The following is a 19,717-nucleotide window of genomic DNA, read 5'->3' as shown; positions in this document are numbered from 1 at the left end:
GTCATTCCATAGACATCAAATGTGCATTTTGCAGGGAACAAAGCTGTCAAGAGACATTCACATCCGACCTCCGCCTGAACTAAGACCTAAGGAAACTAAAAAACTGTTTGTATGGCCTGGCAGATGCATCACTCTACTGGTACAACAAAGTCAAGGCAACAATGCTGTGTACAGGTGGAAAATTGTCACAAGTGGATCCTGCAGTCTTCTATTGGCTTGATCAAGACTGCAATGTGACTGGAGTACTTGCCTGTCATATTGATGACTTCATCTGGGGTGGCTCACAGACCTTTGCTACAACTGTGATTCCACACCTCAAAGCTGTTTTCCTGGTTTCACGTCTGCTGCAGAGGCAGTTGAGCTTATTTCTCAAGTCAGTTGTTCGAATGAAGCTAGGAGTGTTCATGTTTCAAACATGTTCTCAAATGCCATTGAAATGGCAGCAGAGGTATGAGAACCAGCATATTCTTAAGCATGCAATGCGGCTTTCCTCAGTAGGAAATCCTCGGCGACCCACTGTGCTCGACCAGTCGGCGAAAGCCAACATCATCCACGACAGAGAACGGTTTATTATCAAGGGCATTGAATTCCATTATCTTGGCGTTAATGGATTTCGCATTTGAGTTGTCTGGCTGAAATGTTCTTAATCTTTCAAATGACTGCTCGATCCACACAGAAGACAATGAAAGGCTAGGTGTTGCACGTGTAGTGCTATATTTTTCGTGGCGCCATTATGGGATCTACCTACGTTATATAGGTACGCAAGTCAGCTTTGATATCGATTTTGCACATCGGCCGATGCTGGCATTTTTAGCTAACATCGTCCGATTCCGACATGCTTACCGATATATCATGCATCCCGACTTTAAACCGGTCAACATACACAAGGCCGCAGGGCTAGGCGGATTACCAGGACGTGTACTCCGAGCATGCGCTGACCAACTGGCAAGTGTCTTCACTGACATTTTCAACCTGTCCCTGACTGAGTCTGTAATACCAACATGCTTCAAGCAGACCACAATAGACCCTGTGCCCAAGAACACTAAGGTAACCTGCCTAAATGACTACCGACTCGTAGCACTCACGTCTGTAGCCATGAAGTGCTTTGAAAGGCTGGTCATGGCCTGCATCAACACCATTATCCCTGAAACCCTAGACCCAGTCCAATTTTCATACTGCCCCAACAGATCCACAGATGATGCAATCTCCATTCATTGACTATAGCTCAGCTTTCAACACTTTAGTGCCCTCAAAGCTCATCACTAAGTTAAGGACCCTGGGACTAAACACCTCCCTCTGAAACTGGATCCTAGACTTCCTGACAGGCCACCCCCAGGTGGTAAGGGTAGGTAACACCACATCTGCCACACTGATACTCAACACAGGGGCCCCCTCAGGGGTGCGTGCTCAGTCCCCTCCTGTACTCCCTGTTCACTCATGACTGCACGGCCAGGCACGACTCCAACATCATCATTCAGTTTTTTGATGACAACAGTGGTAGACCTCTCCATCAACGTGATCAAGACAAAGGAGATGATTGTGTACTACAGCACACACCCATTCTCATCGACAGGGCTGTGGTGGAGTGGGTTGAGAGCTTCAAGTTCCTTGGTATCCACAAAACCAACAAACTATCATGGTCCAAACACACCAAGACAGTCATGAAGAGGGCACGACAAAGCCTATTCCCCCTCAAGAGACTGAAAAGATTTGGCATGGGTCCTCAGATCCTCAAAAGGTTCTACAGCTGTACCATTGAAAGCATCCTGACTGGTTGCATCACTGCCTGGTATGGCAACTGCTCAGCCTCCGACCGCAAGGCACTAAAGAGGGTAGTGCGTATGGCCCAGTACATCACTGGGGCCAAGCATCCTGCCATCCAGCACCTCTATACCAGGCGGTGTCAGAGGAAGGCCCTAAAAATTGTCTCTGCTACCGCACGGCAAGCGGTACCAGAGCGCCAAGTCTAGGCCCAAAATGCTTCTCAACAGCTTCTACCCCCAAGCCATAAGACTCCTGAACAGCTAATCAAATAGCTACCCAGACTATTTGCATTGTCACCCCACCCCTCTTTTACACTACTGCTATTCTGTTTATTATCTATGCATAGTCACTTTAACTCTACCTACATGTACATATTACCTCGACTAACCAGTGCCCCCGCACATTGACTCTGTACGAGTCACCACCTGTATATAGCCTCGCTATTGATATTTTACTGCTGCTCTTTAACTATTTGTAACTTTTATTTCTTATTCTTTTCTAGGTTATCTATTTTTTACTTAACACGTATTTTTCTTAAAACTGCATTGTTGGTTAAGGGCTTGTAAGTAAGCATTTCAATACAACACCGGTTGTATTCAGCGCATGTGACAAATAAAATGTGATTCCATTTGATTATTAGTACGCTTGCGCAGTAGTCTCACTGGAGATGGACCTGGCCTGAGTGTGGTGGCGACTATGTTCTGTGAAGTAAACGTTGTTAAACTGGAACCTAGTCGTTGTGTAATTTTGAATTAACAGTTACAACTGTAAAAGCAACAACTTTTGAATAGAAAACTGTCCACAGAACGCTTTTCGATGAAATAGTAGGAGACAACTCTTTGTTCCTCATTGAGATAAGATGCTCACCTGTCCAGAACTTCGTCCAGGGTCTCATAGGAGTTCTCATAACACTTGATCCTCTTCTTGAAGTCCTCCATAGCCTCCTCTGTGTTGCAGTTGGTGTAGTCAGGGCTGCCCAGCTTCACTTGCTGAGCAGAGAAATAGACAGTGGAAATAAGACTTATTGGTGCTCTCTATAAAGAGTTATCAACAGGAACTGTGGATGATCACTCACCACAATGTTTTCTGCAATGACTTCAGGGTCTTCACAAACAGACTCTACAAAAAACACCTAGGAGAAATGGGAATACAGTAAACCCCCAGGATAGACAAAACATCTAAGTCACATAGATGGGTAGGGTGTTAACCAACAAAACCAATGCATGCGTGACCACAAGGCTAAAAACAGACAGGGTTGGCTTACAATCAAAGGATTATTGACAACATGTAAGTTATATTTTGTCTGCAAATGTTAATTGAAAAATAGATTTGCCCAATAAGCAGTTGTTCGCTTTCAGATACATTGTTACAGTTGTTGGTGAGCTAGCGACCCTAGCCATGTTACTGCAGATATGACGTGTCATAACAAGAGATGGTACCAAGAACAAAATACAACCAGCTGAAATAAACCATCTACAATTCATCACACAGCAGCTTCTAGTTATTGCCGCTAGCTAGGGCTGATAAATCGAATTCAGATCAAAATTTAGATATTGACATGTGCAATATCCATATAGCAAGAGGCTGGCTACAATTTTCTCCTTTCTTTGACATGCCATTAATACAACAAAAAACGACACTACGGTACCTCCAATGAGATGCGCTAGACTCTGTTTATTCCCTCTGTACAAGCACAGAGGATGCTGACCAATCACAAGCGGGCTCTCTCACCTTCTGCATGGCATGCTCATGCTGGCCAATCCGCATAGAGCGAGCAGTTACATGCTGGTGAAGAGAGAGTGCGAGTCGGAAACACAAATGCTGCTAGTCCCAATAAGAAGCCGATTTGGTGCCAAAGAAGGGCGCATCTTCAGTGATGGCAGTATTTCGGCTACAGGCAATCCGGTGTCAACCAAATGCAAGTGTTTTGCAAAATGTACCTCAGAGTTGTGGTGACAAGAGGCAACAACAAATCTATTCCATAATTTGAATTTAAAAAACATCCCGCCGACACAGAAATCACAGAGGCAATTAACTATCACATAGCCAAAGACATGGTTCCTATTTACACAGTCAGCAAAGGCTGCTTCAACAAGATGATAAACAAGCTGGACAGGAGATACAAGATTCCATCTCGCACATTTATTTCTCCCAAGTCGCCATCCCAACACTGTATAACAAACTTAAGGAGAAGTTTAAACATTGAATGTTGTGTTGAATGACTGGACCAGACTCCAATGTTTTGGACACAGGATGCACCTTGTAATCGATAGACTACGTGTTACATGTTTTTAAGGCACTGACTTAACATTTAAATTATAATAATGATGGAGACTACCTCTACATAATTACACAATCATAAGACTATTCCATCTGCAGCCTATGGCTGCCTGAATAAACAATGAACTTAGTTTATTTAAGAACTAATAGGCCTAATGGTAAAATAGGAACTCATGTTAATGAATTAATGAATAAGTGCTGCGCTTATAGCACACTATACATTTTATGATCATGTTTTTCTTTTTTTTCTTCTTTTTTTTCCCACCTTTATTTAACCAGGTAGGCTAGTTGAGAACAAGTTCTCATTTACAACTGCGACCTGGCCAAGATAAAGCAAAGCAGTTGACACATACAACAACACAGAGTTACACATGGAATAAACAAACAGTCAATAATACAATAGAAAAAGTATATATACAGTGTGTGCAAATGAGGTAAGATAAGGGAGGTAAGGCAATAAATAGGCCATGGTGGCAAAGTAATTACAATAAACCAATTAAACACTGGAGTGATAGATGTGCAGAAGATGAATGTGCAGGTAGAGATACTGGGGTGCAAAGGAGCAAGATAAATAAATACAGTATGGGGATGAGGTAGTTGGATGTGCTATTTACAGATGGGCTATGTACAGGTGCAGTGATCTGTGAGCTGCTCTGACAGCTGGTGCTTAAAGCTAGTGAGGGAGATATGAGTCTCCAGCTTCAGTGATTTCTGCAGTTCGTTCCAGTCACTGGCAGCAGAGAACTGGAAGGAGAGGCGGCCAAAGGAAGAATTGGCTTTGGGGGTGACCAGTGAGATATACCTGCTGGAGCGCGTGCTACGGGTGGGTGCTGCTATGGTGACCAGTGAGCTGAGATAAGGCGGGGCTTTACCTAGCAAAGACTTGTAGATGACCTGCAGCCAGTGGGTTTGGCGACGAGTATGAAGCGAGGGCCAGCCAATGAGAGCATACAGGTCGCAGTGGTGGGTAGTATATGGGGCTTTGGTGACAAAACGGATGGCACTGTGATAGACTGCATCCAATTTGTTGAGTGTTGGAGGCTATATTGTAAATGACATTGCCGAAGTCGAGGATCGGTAGGATGGTCAGTTTTACGAAGGTATATTTGGCAGCATGAGTGAAGGATGCTTTGTTGCAAATGTTCAAAATGTATGTTTGTTAATATGTAGGTGTAATAATCCTATCTATTATTATATGTAGCCTATAACAATGTTGGAACATAGTTCTACATTCATATAATCTCATTTTATAAGTGATTTTCTATACCCTGACAGTTGGTTTAACCATGTCTGATGGAATTACCAAGTTTTCACCCAAGTGTTGAAAATTGCAATTCATAATTGATATTCCAATATCTGGCCCCACAAAAAATAAATTGCTATTCGATTTTTTGTTGTTGTTGAAGAAGCCAACATTACCTTGAAGCCATTCCGCTCAGCAAACGCGGTGATGGTCCCTCTCCTCTCTCTAGTGGTGTTAGTGGCATCAAACACCTGGAGAAAGAACGAAACACACACCATCACACAAACTGCCAGAACCACTCCACTGTAATCCATATACAAATAAATACACAATGAGATATCACAGCATTTCATGACGGGATAATCCCATCCCAATGTTAACGGGCAATTCCACCACTTTCAACCTAATTTTCATTATCTACATCACAATACCAGTGCCAACATAAGTGTAAAACACACATTTATTTCTACAGCACATTTCTATCACAGAAACACACCACTTCCACATATGTAGACACTAGTATTGTGCTTGTAAAAATGTAATACGGGATTGAAAAGTGTCGGAATTGACAGTTAATGCGCACATAATCCGGCCACAATATTATATTTGTTTTTATAGTGATTGTACACACCGCAACTTGGCCTCCTTTGTCAGCGAGGTACTGTCTGACATCATTCAGTGCTGCTGACGCACACTGCCTACAAGGGACAGTGGGAAAATTGAGTCAGAGGCAGCAGTGACAAGACTAAAAGAGCCACTGGTGGGTTAGCAGAGACAAATAAATGTAGGTTGCTTAATCACAGACACTGGTTAAAAACAGGAAGTAATATCATATAATACCGTGATATTGTTAGGCAATTTAAACCTGGTTAAATAAAGGTGAATTCAAATAAATAAAATACAAAATTGGGGGGATTCAAGGACAAGTGGATCTTCTCAGTGTTTTAACTTGTTCACAGTAGAGGATCAAAGCACTGGAAATGTTTCTTACTGTCTGATCTTCAGGCCCTCCTCGTTGTCTGGACGGAAGAACTCAAAAGACTTGTAGATCTTCACACACTCACGCCGGTACTGCCCAACATTGAACTCTAAATAGGGGAAAGAAAGAGTTACATGCTTTACTTTTCTAGATACTATTACAGACTAGAGGTCGACCGATTAATCGGAATGGCCGATTAATTAGGGACGATTTCAAGTTTTCATAACAATCGGTAATCTGCATTTTTGGACACAGATTGTGGACATTTTTTTTTAACCTTTATTTAACTAGGCAAGTCAGTTAAGAACACATTCCTATTTTCAATGACGGGAACGGTGGGTTAACTGCCTTGTTCAGTGGCAGAACGACAGACTTTTACCTTGTCAGCTCGGGGATTCGATCTTGCAACCTTCCGGTTACTAGTCCAACGCTCTAACCACCTGCCTTAGATTGCACTCCACGAGGAGCCTGCGTGGCAGGCTAACTACCTGTTACGCGAGTGCAGCAAGAAGCCACGGTAAGTTGCTAGCTAGCATTAAACTTATCTTATAAAAACAATCAACCTTAACATATTCACTAGTTAACTACACATGGTTGATGATATTACTACGTGTCCTGCGTTGCATATAATCGATGCGGTGCCTCGAATCGCAGCCTACTTCTCCAAACAGGTGATGATTTAACAAGCGCATTCGCGAAAAAATCTCTGTCATTGCACCAATGTGTACCTAACCATAAACATCAATGCCTTTCTTTAAAATCAATACACAAGTATATATTTTTAAACCTGCATATTTAGTTAATATTGCCTGCTAACATGACTTTCTTTTAACTAGGGAAATTGTGTCACTTCTCTTGCGTTCCGTGCAAGCAGTCAGGGTATATGCAGCGGTTTGGGCCACCTGGCTCGTTGCAAACTGTGTGAAGACCATTTATTCCTAACAAAGACCATAATTAATTTGCCAGAATTGTACATAAATATGACATAACATTGAAGGTTGTACAATGTAACAGCAATATTTAGATTTAGGGATGCCACCCGTTAGATAAAATGCGGAATGGTTCCGTATTTCACTGAAAGAATAAACGTTTTGTTTTCGAAATGATAGTTTCCGGATTTGACCATATTAATGACCTAAGGCTCTTATTTCTGTGTGTTATTATGTTATAATTAAGTCTATGATTTGATATTTGATAGAGCAGTCTGACTGAGCGGTGGTAGGCAGCAGCAGACTCGTAAGTATTCATTTAAATAAGCACTTTCGTGCGTTTGCCAGCAGCTCTTCGTTGTGCTTCAAGCATTGAGCTATTTATTACTTCAAGCCTATCAACTCCCGAGATTAGGCTTGTGTAACCAATGTGAAATGGATAGCTAGTTAGCGGGGTGCGCGCTAATAGCGTCTCAATCGGTGACGGCACTCGCTCTGAGACCTTCAAGTAGTTGTTCCCCTTGCTCTGCAAGGGCCGCGGCATTTGTGGAGCAATGGATAACGATGCTTCGAGGGTGGCTGTTTTCGATGTGTTCCTGGTTCGAGCCCGGGTAGGGGCGAAGAGAGGGACGGAAGCTATACTGTTACACTGGCAATACTAAAGTGCCTATAAGAACATCCAATAGGCAAAGGTATATGAAATACAAATGGTAGAGAGAGAAATAGTCCTATAATTCCTATAATAACTACAACCTAAAACTTCTTACCTGGGAATATTGAAGACTCATGTTAAAAGAAACCACCAGCTTTCATATGTTCTCATGTTCTGAGCAAGGAACTTAAACGTTAGTTTTTTTACATGGCACATATTGCACTTTTACTTTCTTCTCCAACACTTTGTTTTTGCATTACTTAAACCAAATTGAACACGTTTCATTATTTATTTGAGGCTAAATTGATTTTACTGAAGTATTATATTAAGTTAAAATAAAAGTGTTCATTCAGTATTGTTGTAATAGTCATTATTACAAATAAATAAATCAAAATCGGCCGATTAATCGGTATCGGCTTTTTTTGGTCCTCCAATAATCGGTATCGGCGTTGAAAAATCATAATCGGTCGACCTCTATTACAGACTGTTGAGGGGAATTCTTACGAGTTTGAGTGTGTGTGAGTGGATTGCCGAAATGTAATTTCAGGTAAAAGGGCTGAGAGTTGGTACCTCTGGTGGGCACGCCGATCCAGTTGAGATAGCGGGTAAGCTTCTTGGAGATGTAGGTCTTCCCTCTGGCTGGGAGGCCCACCGTCACTATCAGGGTGGGGCAGTTGGTCATACATACTGCACATGGAAAAAGAGTAGAGGGAGAGACGGGTTAAATTATTCTACTATATTTGGACAGAGACCGGCATTGAAAGATAAACAGAACAGAACACAGTGCAGGCTATAGCAGTGAAGGGCTCTGATAACAACAAAAAAATCATTAAATTGTCCTAAATGACCCTTTGGAGTTAATTCCCAAGTGAACTTTTGTCCCTCAACTGACCTGCCCTCTGTAACTCACACTAACTATTGAACCAAGTGAAAGAGAGCAGTTTGCAAAGATGGAAGCATTGTGTTGAAATCGGATAAGGACATATGATGATTCCACCAATCACTGTGTACCATTGCTATCTAACATGAAGAAATAAAACCATATCAGAAAGTACTGGTGTAACAGTATAACTTTAAACCGTCCCCTCGCCCCGACACGGGCGCGAACCAGGGACCTTCTGCACACATCAACAACGGTCGCCCACGAAGCATCGTTACCCATCGCTCCACAAAGGCCACGGCCCTTGCAGAGCAAGGGGAAACCCTACTTAAGTCTCAGAGCAAGTGACGTAACTGATTGAAATGCTAGTAGCGCGTACCCGCTAACTAGCTAGCCATTTCACATCCGTTACACTCACCCCCCTTTCAACCTCCTCCTTTTCCGCAGCAACCAGTGATCCGGGTCACGGCACCAATGTAACAGTATAACTTTACGTCGTCCCCTCGCCCCGACACGGGCGCGAACCAGGGACCCTCTGCACACATCAACAACAGTCACCCACGAAGCGTCGTTACCCATCGCTCCACAAAAGCCGCGGCCCTTGCAGAGCAAGGGGCAACACTACATATTGGTTTCAGAGCAAGTGACGTAACTGATTGAAATGCTACTAGCGCGTACCCGCTAACTAGCTAGCCATTTCACATCCGTTACACTGGGAATGTTGTCAATAAGGAGCAGAGGTACCAAATGTCACAAGTGCCACCATGGCATGCTATTGTGAAATGACAGTACAAGCCAAGGCATCTGGAGACTTGTAACCTAGTTTCCACACACACACTTTCTCTCACCCGGTCTGTAGAGGACAGGGTGAGAGAGGAGCCAGTGTCTCGGCTTCATATCATATCCCTTTGGTGAAAAAGATACTCCAGTGGTGTTAATACAACAAGTCAATGCCAGGAACAAATGTCAAAGTTGCCTATATGTTTGTGAGTTTCAAACATAAAAACCTGTGCAGCAAGCCAGCAACTGATCAGGTTATGTATTACAAACCATGGTGATATTCTATGATTGACCAAGCCAGTGAAACTTGAAGTTGTCATAGAGATCTCTCACGAAGAAAATGTAGCATGCAAAAGACTGGAAAGTGGCCTATGATGTCTGGTCAACCCACAGAACAAATCATACTAATAAAAATACTATTGAACAGGGTAATACAGGCTTAGAGAAGCAGATCCACAGAGTCCAGTGCCAGGAGTCAGGACTACAATTCATGTTTACCAATAAGTTTGGATTGATAAAGGATGGAGCGGTGATTTAGAACAATGCCATCATGGATTACCATCTACTGGCCTGTTGTGAACAGTCAGTACTCGGAAAACAGACAATAGATACTTCAATGAGCAGTGTGTCCTTAAAGTGACTTAGTTTGCCACTAATGCTCAACCGCTTGGGTTGTTGTACTGGCATCTGCTTCTTTCACAAATCAGGACAAAATATACAATGAGATTAACAATGAGAAGCAAAGGACGTTGCTCTGGACTGGAGGGGCCAGTCCAACGACAGTATGAAGAACCAGTCAGAACAGACAGTCATCAGATAACAGGCAGCAAGTATCATCAATAATCGATTGCCAAGAAGACAAATGTTCTTTCTCTGGCTGACGATCACGCCGTTGATACATTTACATTTTCTCCACGTAATCAACGAAAATTACGTTACGACACAATATATGGATAAGAACCTGGCTTGACGCTTGGCTGCACGTTTGTAATGTTAACTAGTAAGAGATACATGTAACGTTAGCGAACTATGAATAAAATGCATTTTCACCACGTAAACAACGTCCATTAAATGTATTATTCGTGCGTGTGCAACAACCGGCTTGCTGTCTAGCCACGTCGGTAACGTTATATACGAACCCTTTCTCTGAGATATGTGTTTCTCGGGAAGGCCATTTTTACACGGCAACGGCATCCAGATTTTCTTAAGCGGGTTTTGAGTGAGTTCACGCGGCGCTGCAGTGGTCGATGGTCGTTCTTCCATTCCAACTTCCATTGAGGACATGGTGGTTGCTTCGACTACTGTGGCGCGGAGCCTTTTGTCATGCGTTTCAGGCGAATGGTCTCCCATCAGTGTTCTGATGAAGTCTGGCGGTGTCGTGGTGAAACCACAGAAGGTTGTGCCTACCCTAATCTCGCGAAAACACGCGCACATTTGCTCAGAAACAATGAAGTAACGCTGTTGCTGTTGCTATTACAATTTCCCTCAAATGTCATACTTCCAAGATTATATTGGGATTATTGGCCTACTAAACGACTTAATTATTCCCTAAACATCTGTAGTTTCAAGCTCTCTACAAACACGGACAATGTATCAATTCGGAGACACTAATACGTTGTATTCTGTTTACCGTAGTAACTACACAACACGACATCGAAAACCGAGTATTTAAGATCAAATCACATTTTATTAGTCACATGCGCCGAATACAAAAGGTGTAGACTTTCTCCATTAGACGCAGCAGCTAATCTTCCTGGGGTCAACATAAAACTTGCAAATACATGACAAAGTACAGAACAGTAATAGACAAGAACAACATAATATATTACATTAAATTCCAATTAAAATAAATTATATATAGGACAGACACCAAGAGACAACAAAAATACTATTTACGCACTATTCATATTATTATATACAGCACAGTTAAATTAGATCTTTAGAAAGAGGAGAGGCTCTGTGATACAATGTTTTTTTATCTGTTTTTAAATCTAAATTTGCTTTTTGCCTTAGTAACCTTCTGTGAGCTTGTGTGGCCTATCACTTCGCGGCTGAGCCATTGTTGCACCAAGACATTTCCACTTCACAATAACAGCACTTACAGTTCTAGCAGGGCAGAAATTTGACGAACTGACTTGTTGGAAAGGTGGCATCCTATGACGGTCCCACGTTGAAAGTCACTGAGCTCTTCAGTAAGGACATTCTACTAACAATGTTTGTCTATGGAGATTGCATGGCTGTGTACTCGATTTATCGACCTGTCAGCAACAGGTGTGGCTTAAATATAATATCTTAAATGTAATACCTAATGTCTCACCGAGTCGTGGCTGGACGACGACACGGATAATATAGAGCTGGTGGGATTTTCCATGCACCGGCGGAACAGAGAAGCTACGTCTGGTAAGATGAGGGGTGGGGGTGTGTGTCTATTTGTCAATAACAGCTGGTGCGCGATGTCTAATATTAAAGAAGTCTCAAGGTATTGCTCATCTGAGGTAGAGTACCTTATGATATGCTGTAGACCACAATATCTACCAAGAAAGTTCTCATCTATATTATTCGTAGTCGTCTGTTTACCACCACAAACCGATGCTGGCACTAAGACCGCACTCAACCAACTCTATAAGGCCATAAGCAAACAAGAAAATGTTCATCCAGAAGCGGTGCTCCTAGTGGCCGGGAACTTTAATGCAAGCAAACTTTAATCCGTTTTACTTCATTTCTACCAGCATGTAAAATGTGGAACCAGAGGGAAAAAAATTCTAGACTACCTTTACTCCACACACAGAGATGCATACAAAGCTCTCCCACGCCCTCCATTTGGCAAATCTGACCATAATTCTATCCTCCTGATTCCTGCTTACAAGCAAATACTAAAGCAGGAAGTACCAGTGACAGTGGTCAGATGACGCGGATGCTACGCTACATGACTGTTTTGCTAGCACAGACTGGAATAGGTTCCGGAATTCATCCAATGGCATTGAGGAGTATACAACCTCAGTCATCGGCTTCATCAACAAGTGCATCGACAACGTCGTCCCCACAGTGACCGTACGTACATGTCCCAACTAGAAGCCATGGATTACAGGCAACATCCGCATCGAGCTAAAAGGCTAGAGCTGTCACTTTCAAGGAGTGGGACACTAATCCGGATGCTTATAAGAAATCCCGCTATGCTCTCAGACGAACCATCAAACAAGCAAAGCGTCAATACAGGATTAAGATTGAATCCTACTACACCAGCTCTGACGCTCGTCGGATGTGGCAGGGCTTGAAAACACTCCAATTCGCATACCGCTCCAACAGATCCACAGATAACGCAATCTCAATCGCACTCCACACTGCTCTTTCCCACCTGGACAAAAGAAACACCTATATGAGAATGCTGTTCATTGACTACAGCTCAGCGTTCAACACCATAGTGCCTACGAAGCTCATCACTAAGCTAAGGACCCTGGGACTAAACACCTCCCTCTGCAACTGGATCCTTGACTTCCTGACGGGCCCGCCCCCAGGTGGTAAGGGTAGGCCATAAGGCGCTATAGAGGGTAGTGCGTACGGCCCAGTACATCACTGGGGCCAAGCTTCCTGCCATCCAGGACCTATATAATAGGCAGTGTCAGAGGAAAGGCCATAAAATTGTCTGAGACTCCAGTCACCCAAGTCATAGACTGTTTTCTCTGCTACCGCACGGCAAGCGGTACCAGAGCACCAAGTGTAGGACCAAAAGGCTCCTTAACAGCTTCTACCCCCAAGCCATGAGATTGCTGAAAAATTAATCAAATGGCCACCGGACTATTTACACTGACACCCCTCTCCATTTGTTTTGTACACTGCTGCTACTCGCTGTTTATTATCTATGCATAGTCACTTCACCCCTACCTACATGTACAAATTACCTCGACTAACCTGTACCCCCACACACTGACTCGGTACCCGTACCCCCTGTATATAGCCTCGTTATTGTTATTTTAATGTGTTACTTTTTTATTCTTTTTACTTTAGTTTATTTGGTAAATGTTTTCTTAAGTCTTCTTGAACTGCACTGTTGGTTAAGGGAATGTAAGTAAGCATTTCATGGTAAGGTCTACACTTGCTGTATTCGGCACATGTGACAAATAAAGTTTGATTTGATTTGAAATAGCTGAATCCACTAATTTCAAGGGGTGTCCATATACTTTTATATGTATAGTGTAAATAACATTAGGCCTTGCCTTTGGTACTTTGGCTTTCCTTGTTATGGTCACTATAGCCAATGGGAATTGATATTGCTTGGGAGCAAAGCTCTGCAGCATTGGTGAAGATATGATCAATACAAGTGGATGTCACAGATCCAACACTATTGGTATACACTCTAGTTGGTTGAATGATAACCTGGGTCATGTTGGCATTAGTCACGGTAAGAAGCTTCCTCTTGAGAGGACAACTAGATGATAACCAGTCGATGTTCAGGTCCCCAAGAAAATACATTTCTCTGTTAGCATCAGAGACCTTATCGAAAATCACACACATATTCTCCAGACACTGAGAGTTTGCACTTGGCGGGCTATAGCAGCACCCTAAAAGAAGAGGCTACAGATGAGGCCGGAGAACCTGCAACCACAGCACACCTACTTTATTTGTCATGAGATCCTCTCTGAGCTTAACAGGAATATGGCTTTGAATACTCAGTACTTTGTTGAAGCATTTTTGGTGGCGATTACAGCCTCGAGTCTGCTTGGGTATGACGCTTCAAGCTTGGCACACCTGTATTTGGGCAATTTCTCCCATTCTTCTCTGCAGATCCTCTCAAGCTCTGTCAGGTTGGATGGGGAGTGTTGCTGCACAGCTATTTTCAGGTCTCTCCAGAGATGTTCAATCGGGTTCAAGTCTGGGCTCTGGCTGAGCCACTCAAGGACATTCAGAGACTTGTCACTCCTCTGTTGTCTTGTCTGTGTGCTTAGGGTCGTTGCCCTGTTGGAGGTGAACCTTTCTCTCAATCTTGACTAGTCTCCCAGTCCCTGCCACTGAAAAACATCCCTACAGCATGATGCTGCCACCACTATTCTTTCCCGTAGAGATGGTGGCAGGTTTCCTCCAGACGTGATGCTTGGCATTCACGCCAAAGGGTTCAATCTTGTTTTTCAAGGTCTGAGATTCATTAAGTGCCTTTTGGCAAACTCCAAGTGGGCTGTCATGTGCCTTTTACTGAGGAGTGGCTTCCGTCTGGCCACTCTACCATAAAGGCCTGATTGGTGGACTGCTGCAGAAACGGTTGTCCTCTGGAAGGTTCTCCCATCCCCACAGAGGAACTCTGGAGCTCTGTCAGAGTGACCATCGGTTCTTGGTCACGTCCCTGACCAAGGCCCTTCTCCCCTGATTACTCAGTTTGGCCGGGTGGGCAACTCTAGGAAGAGTCTTGGTGGTTCCAAACTTCTTCCATTTAAGAATGAAGGAGGCCACTGTGTTCTTGGGGACCTTCAATGCTGCAGACATTTTTTGGTACCCTTCCCCAGATCTGTGTCCAATCTGGAAGGGGCCCAATGTTGTCTGGTGGAGCCGGCCTCTCTGGAAGGGGCTCCATGGTGCAGGGTGGAGCTGGCCTCTCTGGAAGTTAACCTATGGTGTAGGGTGGAGCTGGTCTTTTTTGGAAGGGGCCGATGGTGCAGGGTGGAGCTGGCCTCTCTGCATGAGGCCTGGTGGTGCAGGGTGGAGCTGGCCTCTCTACATGAGGCCTGGTGGTGTAGGGTGGTGCTGGACTCTCTGAGTGGGGGCTGGTGGTCGTGATCTTGGAGGATGTATGGCAAAGTTCCTCTTATTTGGGTTTTTGCTTTGTCCCAGAGGAGTTTCTTTCAGTTCCTAGCAAACGCCTTGACACCCTGCTTGTTGAAGTGTACTAGGTCGTATATCACCTGGGGGTGAATCTCACGGTGGTTCGCCAGGTAAACATTGTCCAAGAGAGCACAGCCTCTAGACAAATCATTGTTGTTGCTTTGAATAATGTGGAAGGGCACAGCTCCATGTGGCAACAGGGTTGACATACTGATTTTGGTGTTAGGAAATCTCTTTGCATCTCTGGCTGCCACATGTCCTCTCATTGCCATCAAATTATTTGGCTCCCGAGTGGTGCAGCGGTCTAAGGCACTGCGTCTCAGTGCAAGAGGCATCACTACAGTCCCTGGTATCGAATCCAGGCTGTATCACATCCGGCCGGGATGGGGAGTCCCATAGGGCAGCGCACAATTGCCCCAGCGTCGTCCGGGTTTGGCTTGCCTAGGTAAATAAAGGTTAAATTAAAAAAAAATAACAAATTAGTACCTGTATGAATTATAATATTTGGCCCCATTTCATTTGTTTCTTGACAGACTTTTCAAGGCACTTGGTGTTGTTGGTGACCATAGCTTTCTGACTGACATGCCAGGGAATAGCAGTTTCTGTCTGAGAAATTTCCCATTGGAGTCACATTAAAAATGAAGGAAATAGAGTGCTCTGCTGCTGTTGTGGGCTGTGGTGTCTGGAATGATTTTTGGGGGGATGGAGTGGGGTGGGGACCACAGATGGCCTTTCGTTGTCTTCCTCTCTTCTGAGGGTCCCAGCATGGCTCCACTGGCGCTGGTGCTCTGGGGCTGGGATGTAAAGATCTTGGGGAGGTCGGGTCAGACCTGGCTACTGATCTCATGTACTGAGTCTGTGTGAGTTCCGCAGGTTCAATACGTGGTACTGCCGATGAGGGGATGTGAGGGTGTGGTAGTGAGGGTTGTGGTAGGCTCCAGTTGTTCTCTTAGAGTGTGGATGGTGGTGTCTCTGTGTTGTAGCAATTATATGACTGCTGACAACTCCCTTTGTAGCTCCTCCCTGATGTCAGCTACCTCTCTCCTCATGATGCTCTAGACCGTTGCCAGCTTCTCTCTCAGCCCCTCGTTATCCTGCCTCAGAACTGTCACCTCACCACAAAGCTCATTCACCTCTACCTCCAGTAGGGAGATACTCCCAAAGCCTAGAAACGGTTGTCGCTCTCCATGTCTGCAAGGGTGGCTTGGTTAGATATGAGAGTGTGGGACTTTAGGAATTAACTGATTTCTCATCAGTCTTCTGATTAAAGTGTAGCAGTTAGTGTCATTCTCTTTCAAGGTGTCTGTTAGCTCTTTCAGTGATGTAAACTCTTGTATATATAGAGGATTAGTACAATTTCTAGGCCATTGAATCATTACAGTGCCATTGTTGTAGGCATTAATGGTGAAGAGTCGATTATCAGGCTCCTGTTCATGAAATATCAAGATTTGTGGACCATTAGTGATTCATCTCTTTCCGACATGGCCAAAGTACCTTATTTAACTTAACTAGGCAAGTCAGTTAAGAACAAAATCTTATTTACAATGACGGCCTACCAAAAGGCCTCTTGCGGGGACGGGGGCTGATAGTTAAGTCAACCAATAGAGGCCAATTATTTTAGTGCATGTATCCTCCAAAGATGGAGAGGGACAGTTCATGACTTGATCAGAGGAAGGTTGGTTAGGGAGATGGTTATGAAGAGTCTGGTGATGATCATGTGGAGGGTTACTCTGGGAACCAGCCTGAGTTGTGTAGCTACTGGACTAATGAAAATATCAAGCTATTAAATGTGTAATTTAGGGCAATTAAAACTGTTCTGTGGTGGCATATTTCTGCTTACCAAATGAGGAGAGTTACAAACTACACACCAGTCAGAGTTATACTTAAACTACATCTTTAATAATAAGCTTTGCAATAGCATTTGACTTTCAACAATTCACTATTTCTAATGAACCGTTGAGAAGTACCAACAGAAAAGTACAAAGATCTTTTATAGCCAAGATACACCCCTCTCAACTTACACTGACGAACCACAGATCTTAGGAACAGTCCACAAAGGTAAAGATTTGTATGAAAGATATCTATAAACCATAGCAGACAGTTACTGCTGTGTCAACAGTTTATTGTAAAGACCAGTGTCTGGCCCTCTTACTCCAAACTAGAACCATCTCTCCCTGGTACGGCATAGAACAGAACCATTAGCTCATGTTCTCTGGAATGCTCTAGGTTTTATCACCCAAAGACATTGTAAATCACCTCTGTCAGTGCTATCTCATAGAGGCCCATCCTCAGTGGAACACACACACACACAATAGTTAACAGAATACTCTATTCTGTCGAATGTAACAACTATTATAATGTAATACAAGCATTATTTTTAAATTATTTTTAAGCATTACCTTTAAACTCGGACAAAACAGAGATGCTTGTTCTAGGTCCCAAGAAACAAAGAGATCTTCTGTTGAATCTGACATATAATCTTGATGGTTGTAAAGTCGTCTCAAATAAAACTGTGAAGGACCGCGGCGTTACTCTGGACCCTGATCTCTCTTTTGACGAACATATCAAGACTGTTTCAAGGACAGCTTTTTTCCATCTACGTAACATTGCAAAAATCAGAAACTTTCTGTCCAAAAATGATGCAGAAAAATTAATCCATGCTTTTGTTACTTCTAGGTTAGACTACTGCAATGCTCTACTTTCCGGCTACCCGGATAAAGCACTAAATAAACTTCAGTTAGTGCTAAATACGGCTGATAGAATCCTGACTAGAACCAAAAAATGTGATCATATTACTCCAGTGCTAGTCTCCCTACACTGGCTTCCTGTTAAGGCAAGGGCTGATTTCAAGGTTTTACTGCTAATCTACAAAGCATTACATGGGCTTGCTCCTACCTATCTTTCCGATTTGGTCCTGCCGTACATACCTACACGTACGCTACGGTCACAAGACGCAGGCCTCCTAATTGTCCCTAGAATTTCTAAGCAAACAGCTGGAGGCAGGGCTTTCTCCTATTGATCTCCATTTTTATGGAATGGTCTGCCTACCCATGTGAGAGACGCAGACTCGGTCTCAACTTTTAAGTCTTTGTAGTCTGGCCCAGGAGTGTGAAGGTGAACGGAAAGGCTCTGGAGCAACGAACCGCCCTTGCTGTCTCTGCCTGGCCGGTTCCCCTCTCTCCACTGGGATTCTCTGCCTCTAACCCTATTACAGGGGCTGAGTCACTTGCTTACTGGTGCTCTTTCATGCCGTCCCTAGGATGGGTGCGTCACTTGAGTGGGTTGAGTCACTGACGTGATCTTCCTGTCTGGGTTGGCGCCCCCCTTGGGTTGTGCCGTGGCAGAGATCTTTGTGGGCTATACTCGGCCTTGTCTCAGGATGGTAAGTTGGTGGTTGAAGATATCCCTCTAGTGGTGTATTTATGCCGCAGTAGTTTATGTGTCGGGGGGCTAGGGTCAGTTTGTTATATCTGGAGTACTTCTCCTGTCTTATCCGGTGTCCTGTGTGAATTTAAGTATGCTCTCTCTAATTCTTTTTCTCTCTTTCTTTCTCTCTCTCGGAGGAACTGAGCCCTAGGACCATGCCTCAGGACTACCTGGCATGATGACTCCTTGCTGTCCCCAGTCCACCTGGCCGTGCTGCTGCTACAGTTTCAACTGTTCTGCCTGCGGCTATGGAACCCTGACCTGTTCACCGGACGTGCTACCTGTCCCAGACCTGCTGTTCTCAACTCTCTAGAGACCGCAGGAGTGGTAGAGATACTCTTAATGATCGGCTATGAAAAGCCAACTGAAATTTACTCCTGAGGTGCTGACTTGCTGCACCCTCGACCACTACTGTGATTATTATTATTTGACCATGCTGGTAATTTATGAACATTTGAACATCTTGGCCATGTTCTGTTATAATCTCCACCCGGCACAGCCAGAAGAGGACTGGCCACCCCTCATAGCCTGGTTCCTCTCTAGGTTTCTTCCTAGGTTTTGGCCATTCTAGGGAGTTTTTCCTAGCCACCGTGCTTCTACACCTGCATTGCTTGCTGTTTGGGGTTTTAGGCTGGGTTTCTGTACAGCACTTTGAGATATCAGCTGATGTACGAAGGGCTATATAAATACATTTGAGTTGATTTGATGATTATAACATAATCTTACAAGCATTATAACATAATCTTGCAATTTTCCACGACAGTTCACACCAACTACAATGTCCAGAATAATCCTACCTTATGTGCTTGTTTTGTTTTTGTTTCCTTTTCAATGCCTTGTACTGTCTTTCCTTTAGAAATCTTCCAGAAACCCTCCAAATCAATTCCTTTTTCTGTTGGTTTTATCCTCTATTTTTCCTCTTTCTCGTTGTCCTCATGTTCTAGTCCCTCAATCCTGCTCTTGTTGCTTCTTG

At 43.7% G+C, this 19,717-nt stretch overlaps 1 protein-coding gene across 4 annotated transcripts in view; it reads right to left on the bottom strand.

Annotated features, from left to right (window-relative positions):
• pfkfb4a (6-phosphofructo-2-kinase/fructose-2,6-biphosphatase 4a) overlaps positions 1–19,717 on the bottom strand; it is a 43,945-nt gene that overhangs the window by 17,497 nt on the left and 6,731 nt on the right. For 2 of the 4 annotated variants that reach the window (XM_071371863.1, XM_071371854.1), the window contains exons 1-7: positions 10,647–11,102; positions 8,418–8,534; positions 6,279–6,375; positions 5,919–5,985; positions 5,464–5,538; positions 2,840–2,896; positions 2,632–2,753 (exon numbers count right to left, since the gene is read on the bottom strand). In XM_071371863.1, coding sequence (XP_071227964.1) covers positions 2,632–2,753; positions 2,840–2,896; positions 5,464–5,538; positions 5,919–5,985; positions 6,279–6,375; positions 8,418–8,534; positions 10,647–10,941 — 830 coding nt within the window. In that variant the 5' untranslated portion in view covers positions 10,942–11,102. Of the gene's footprint in view, positions 1–2,631; positions 2,754–2,839; positions 2,897–5,463; positions 5,539–5,918; positions 5,986–6,278; positions 6,376–8,417; positions 8,535–10,646; positions 11,103–19,717 lie in introns of those variants that run through there. The other 2 variants (XM_071371882.1, XM_071371872.1) reach the window with 2 other exon arrangements.

This window comes from Salvelinus alpinus, chromosome 2 (genome assembly GCF_045679555.1).
Source record: "Salvelinus alpinus chromosome 2, SLU_Salpinus.1, whole genome shotgun sequence".
NCBI lineage: Eukaryota > Metazoa > Chordata > Actinopteri > Salmoniformes > Salmonidae > Salvelinus > Salvelinus alpinus.
The sequence above is the reverse complement of the archived record's forward strand: the minus strand, read 5'-3'. Positions and strand labels throughout refer to the sequence as shown.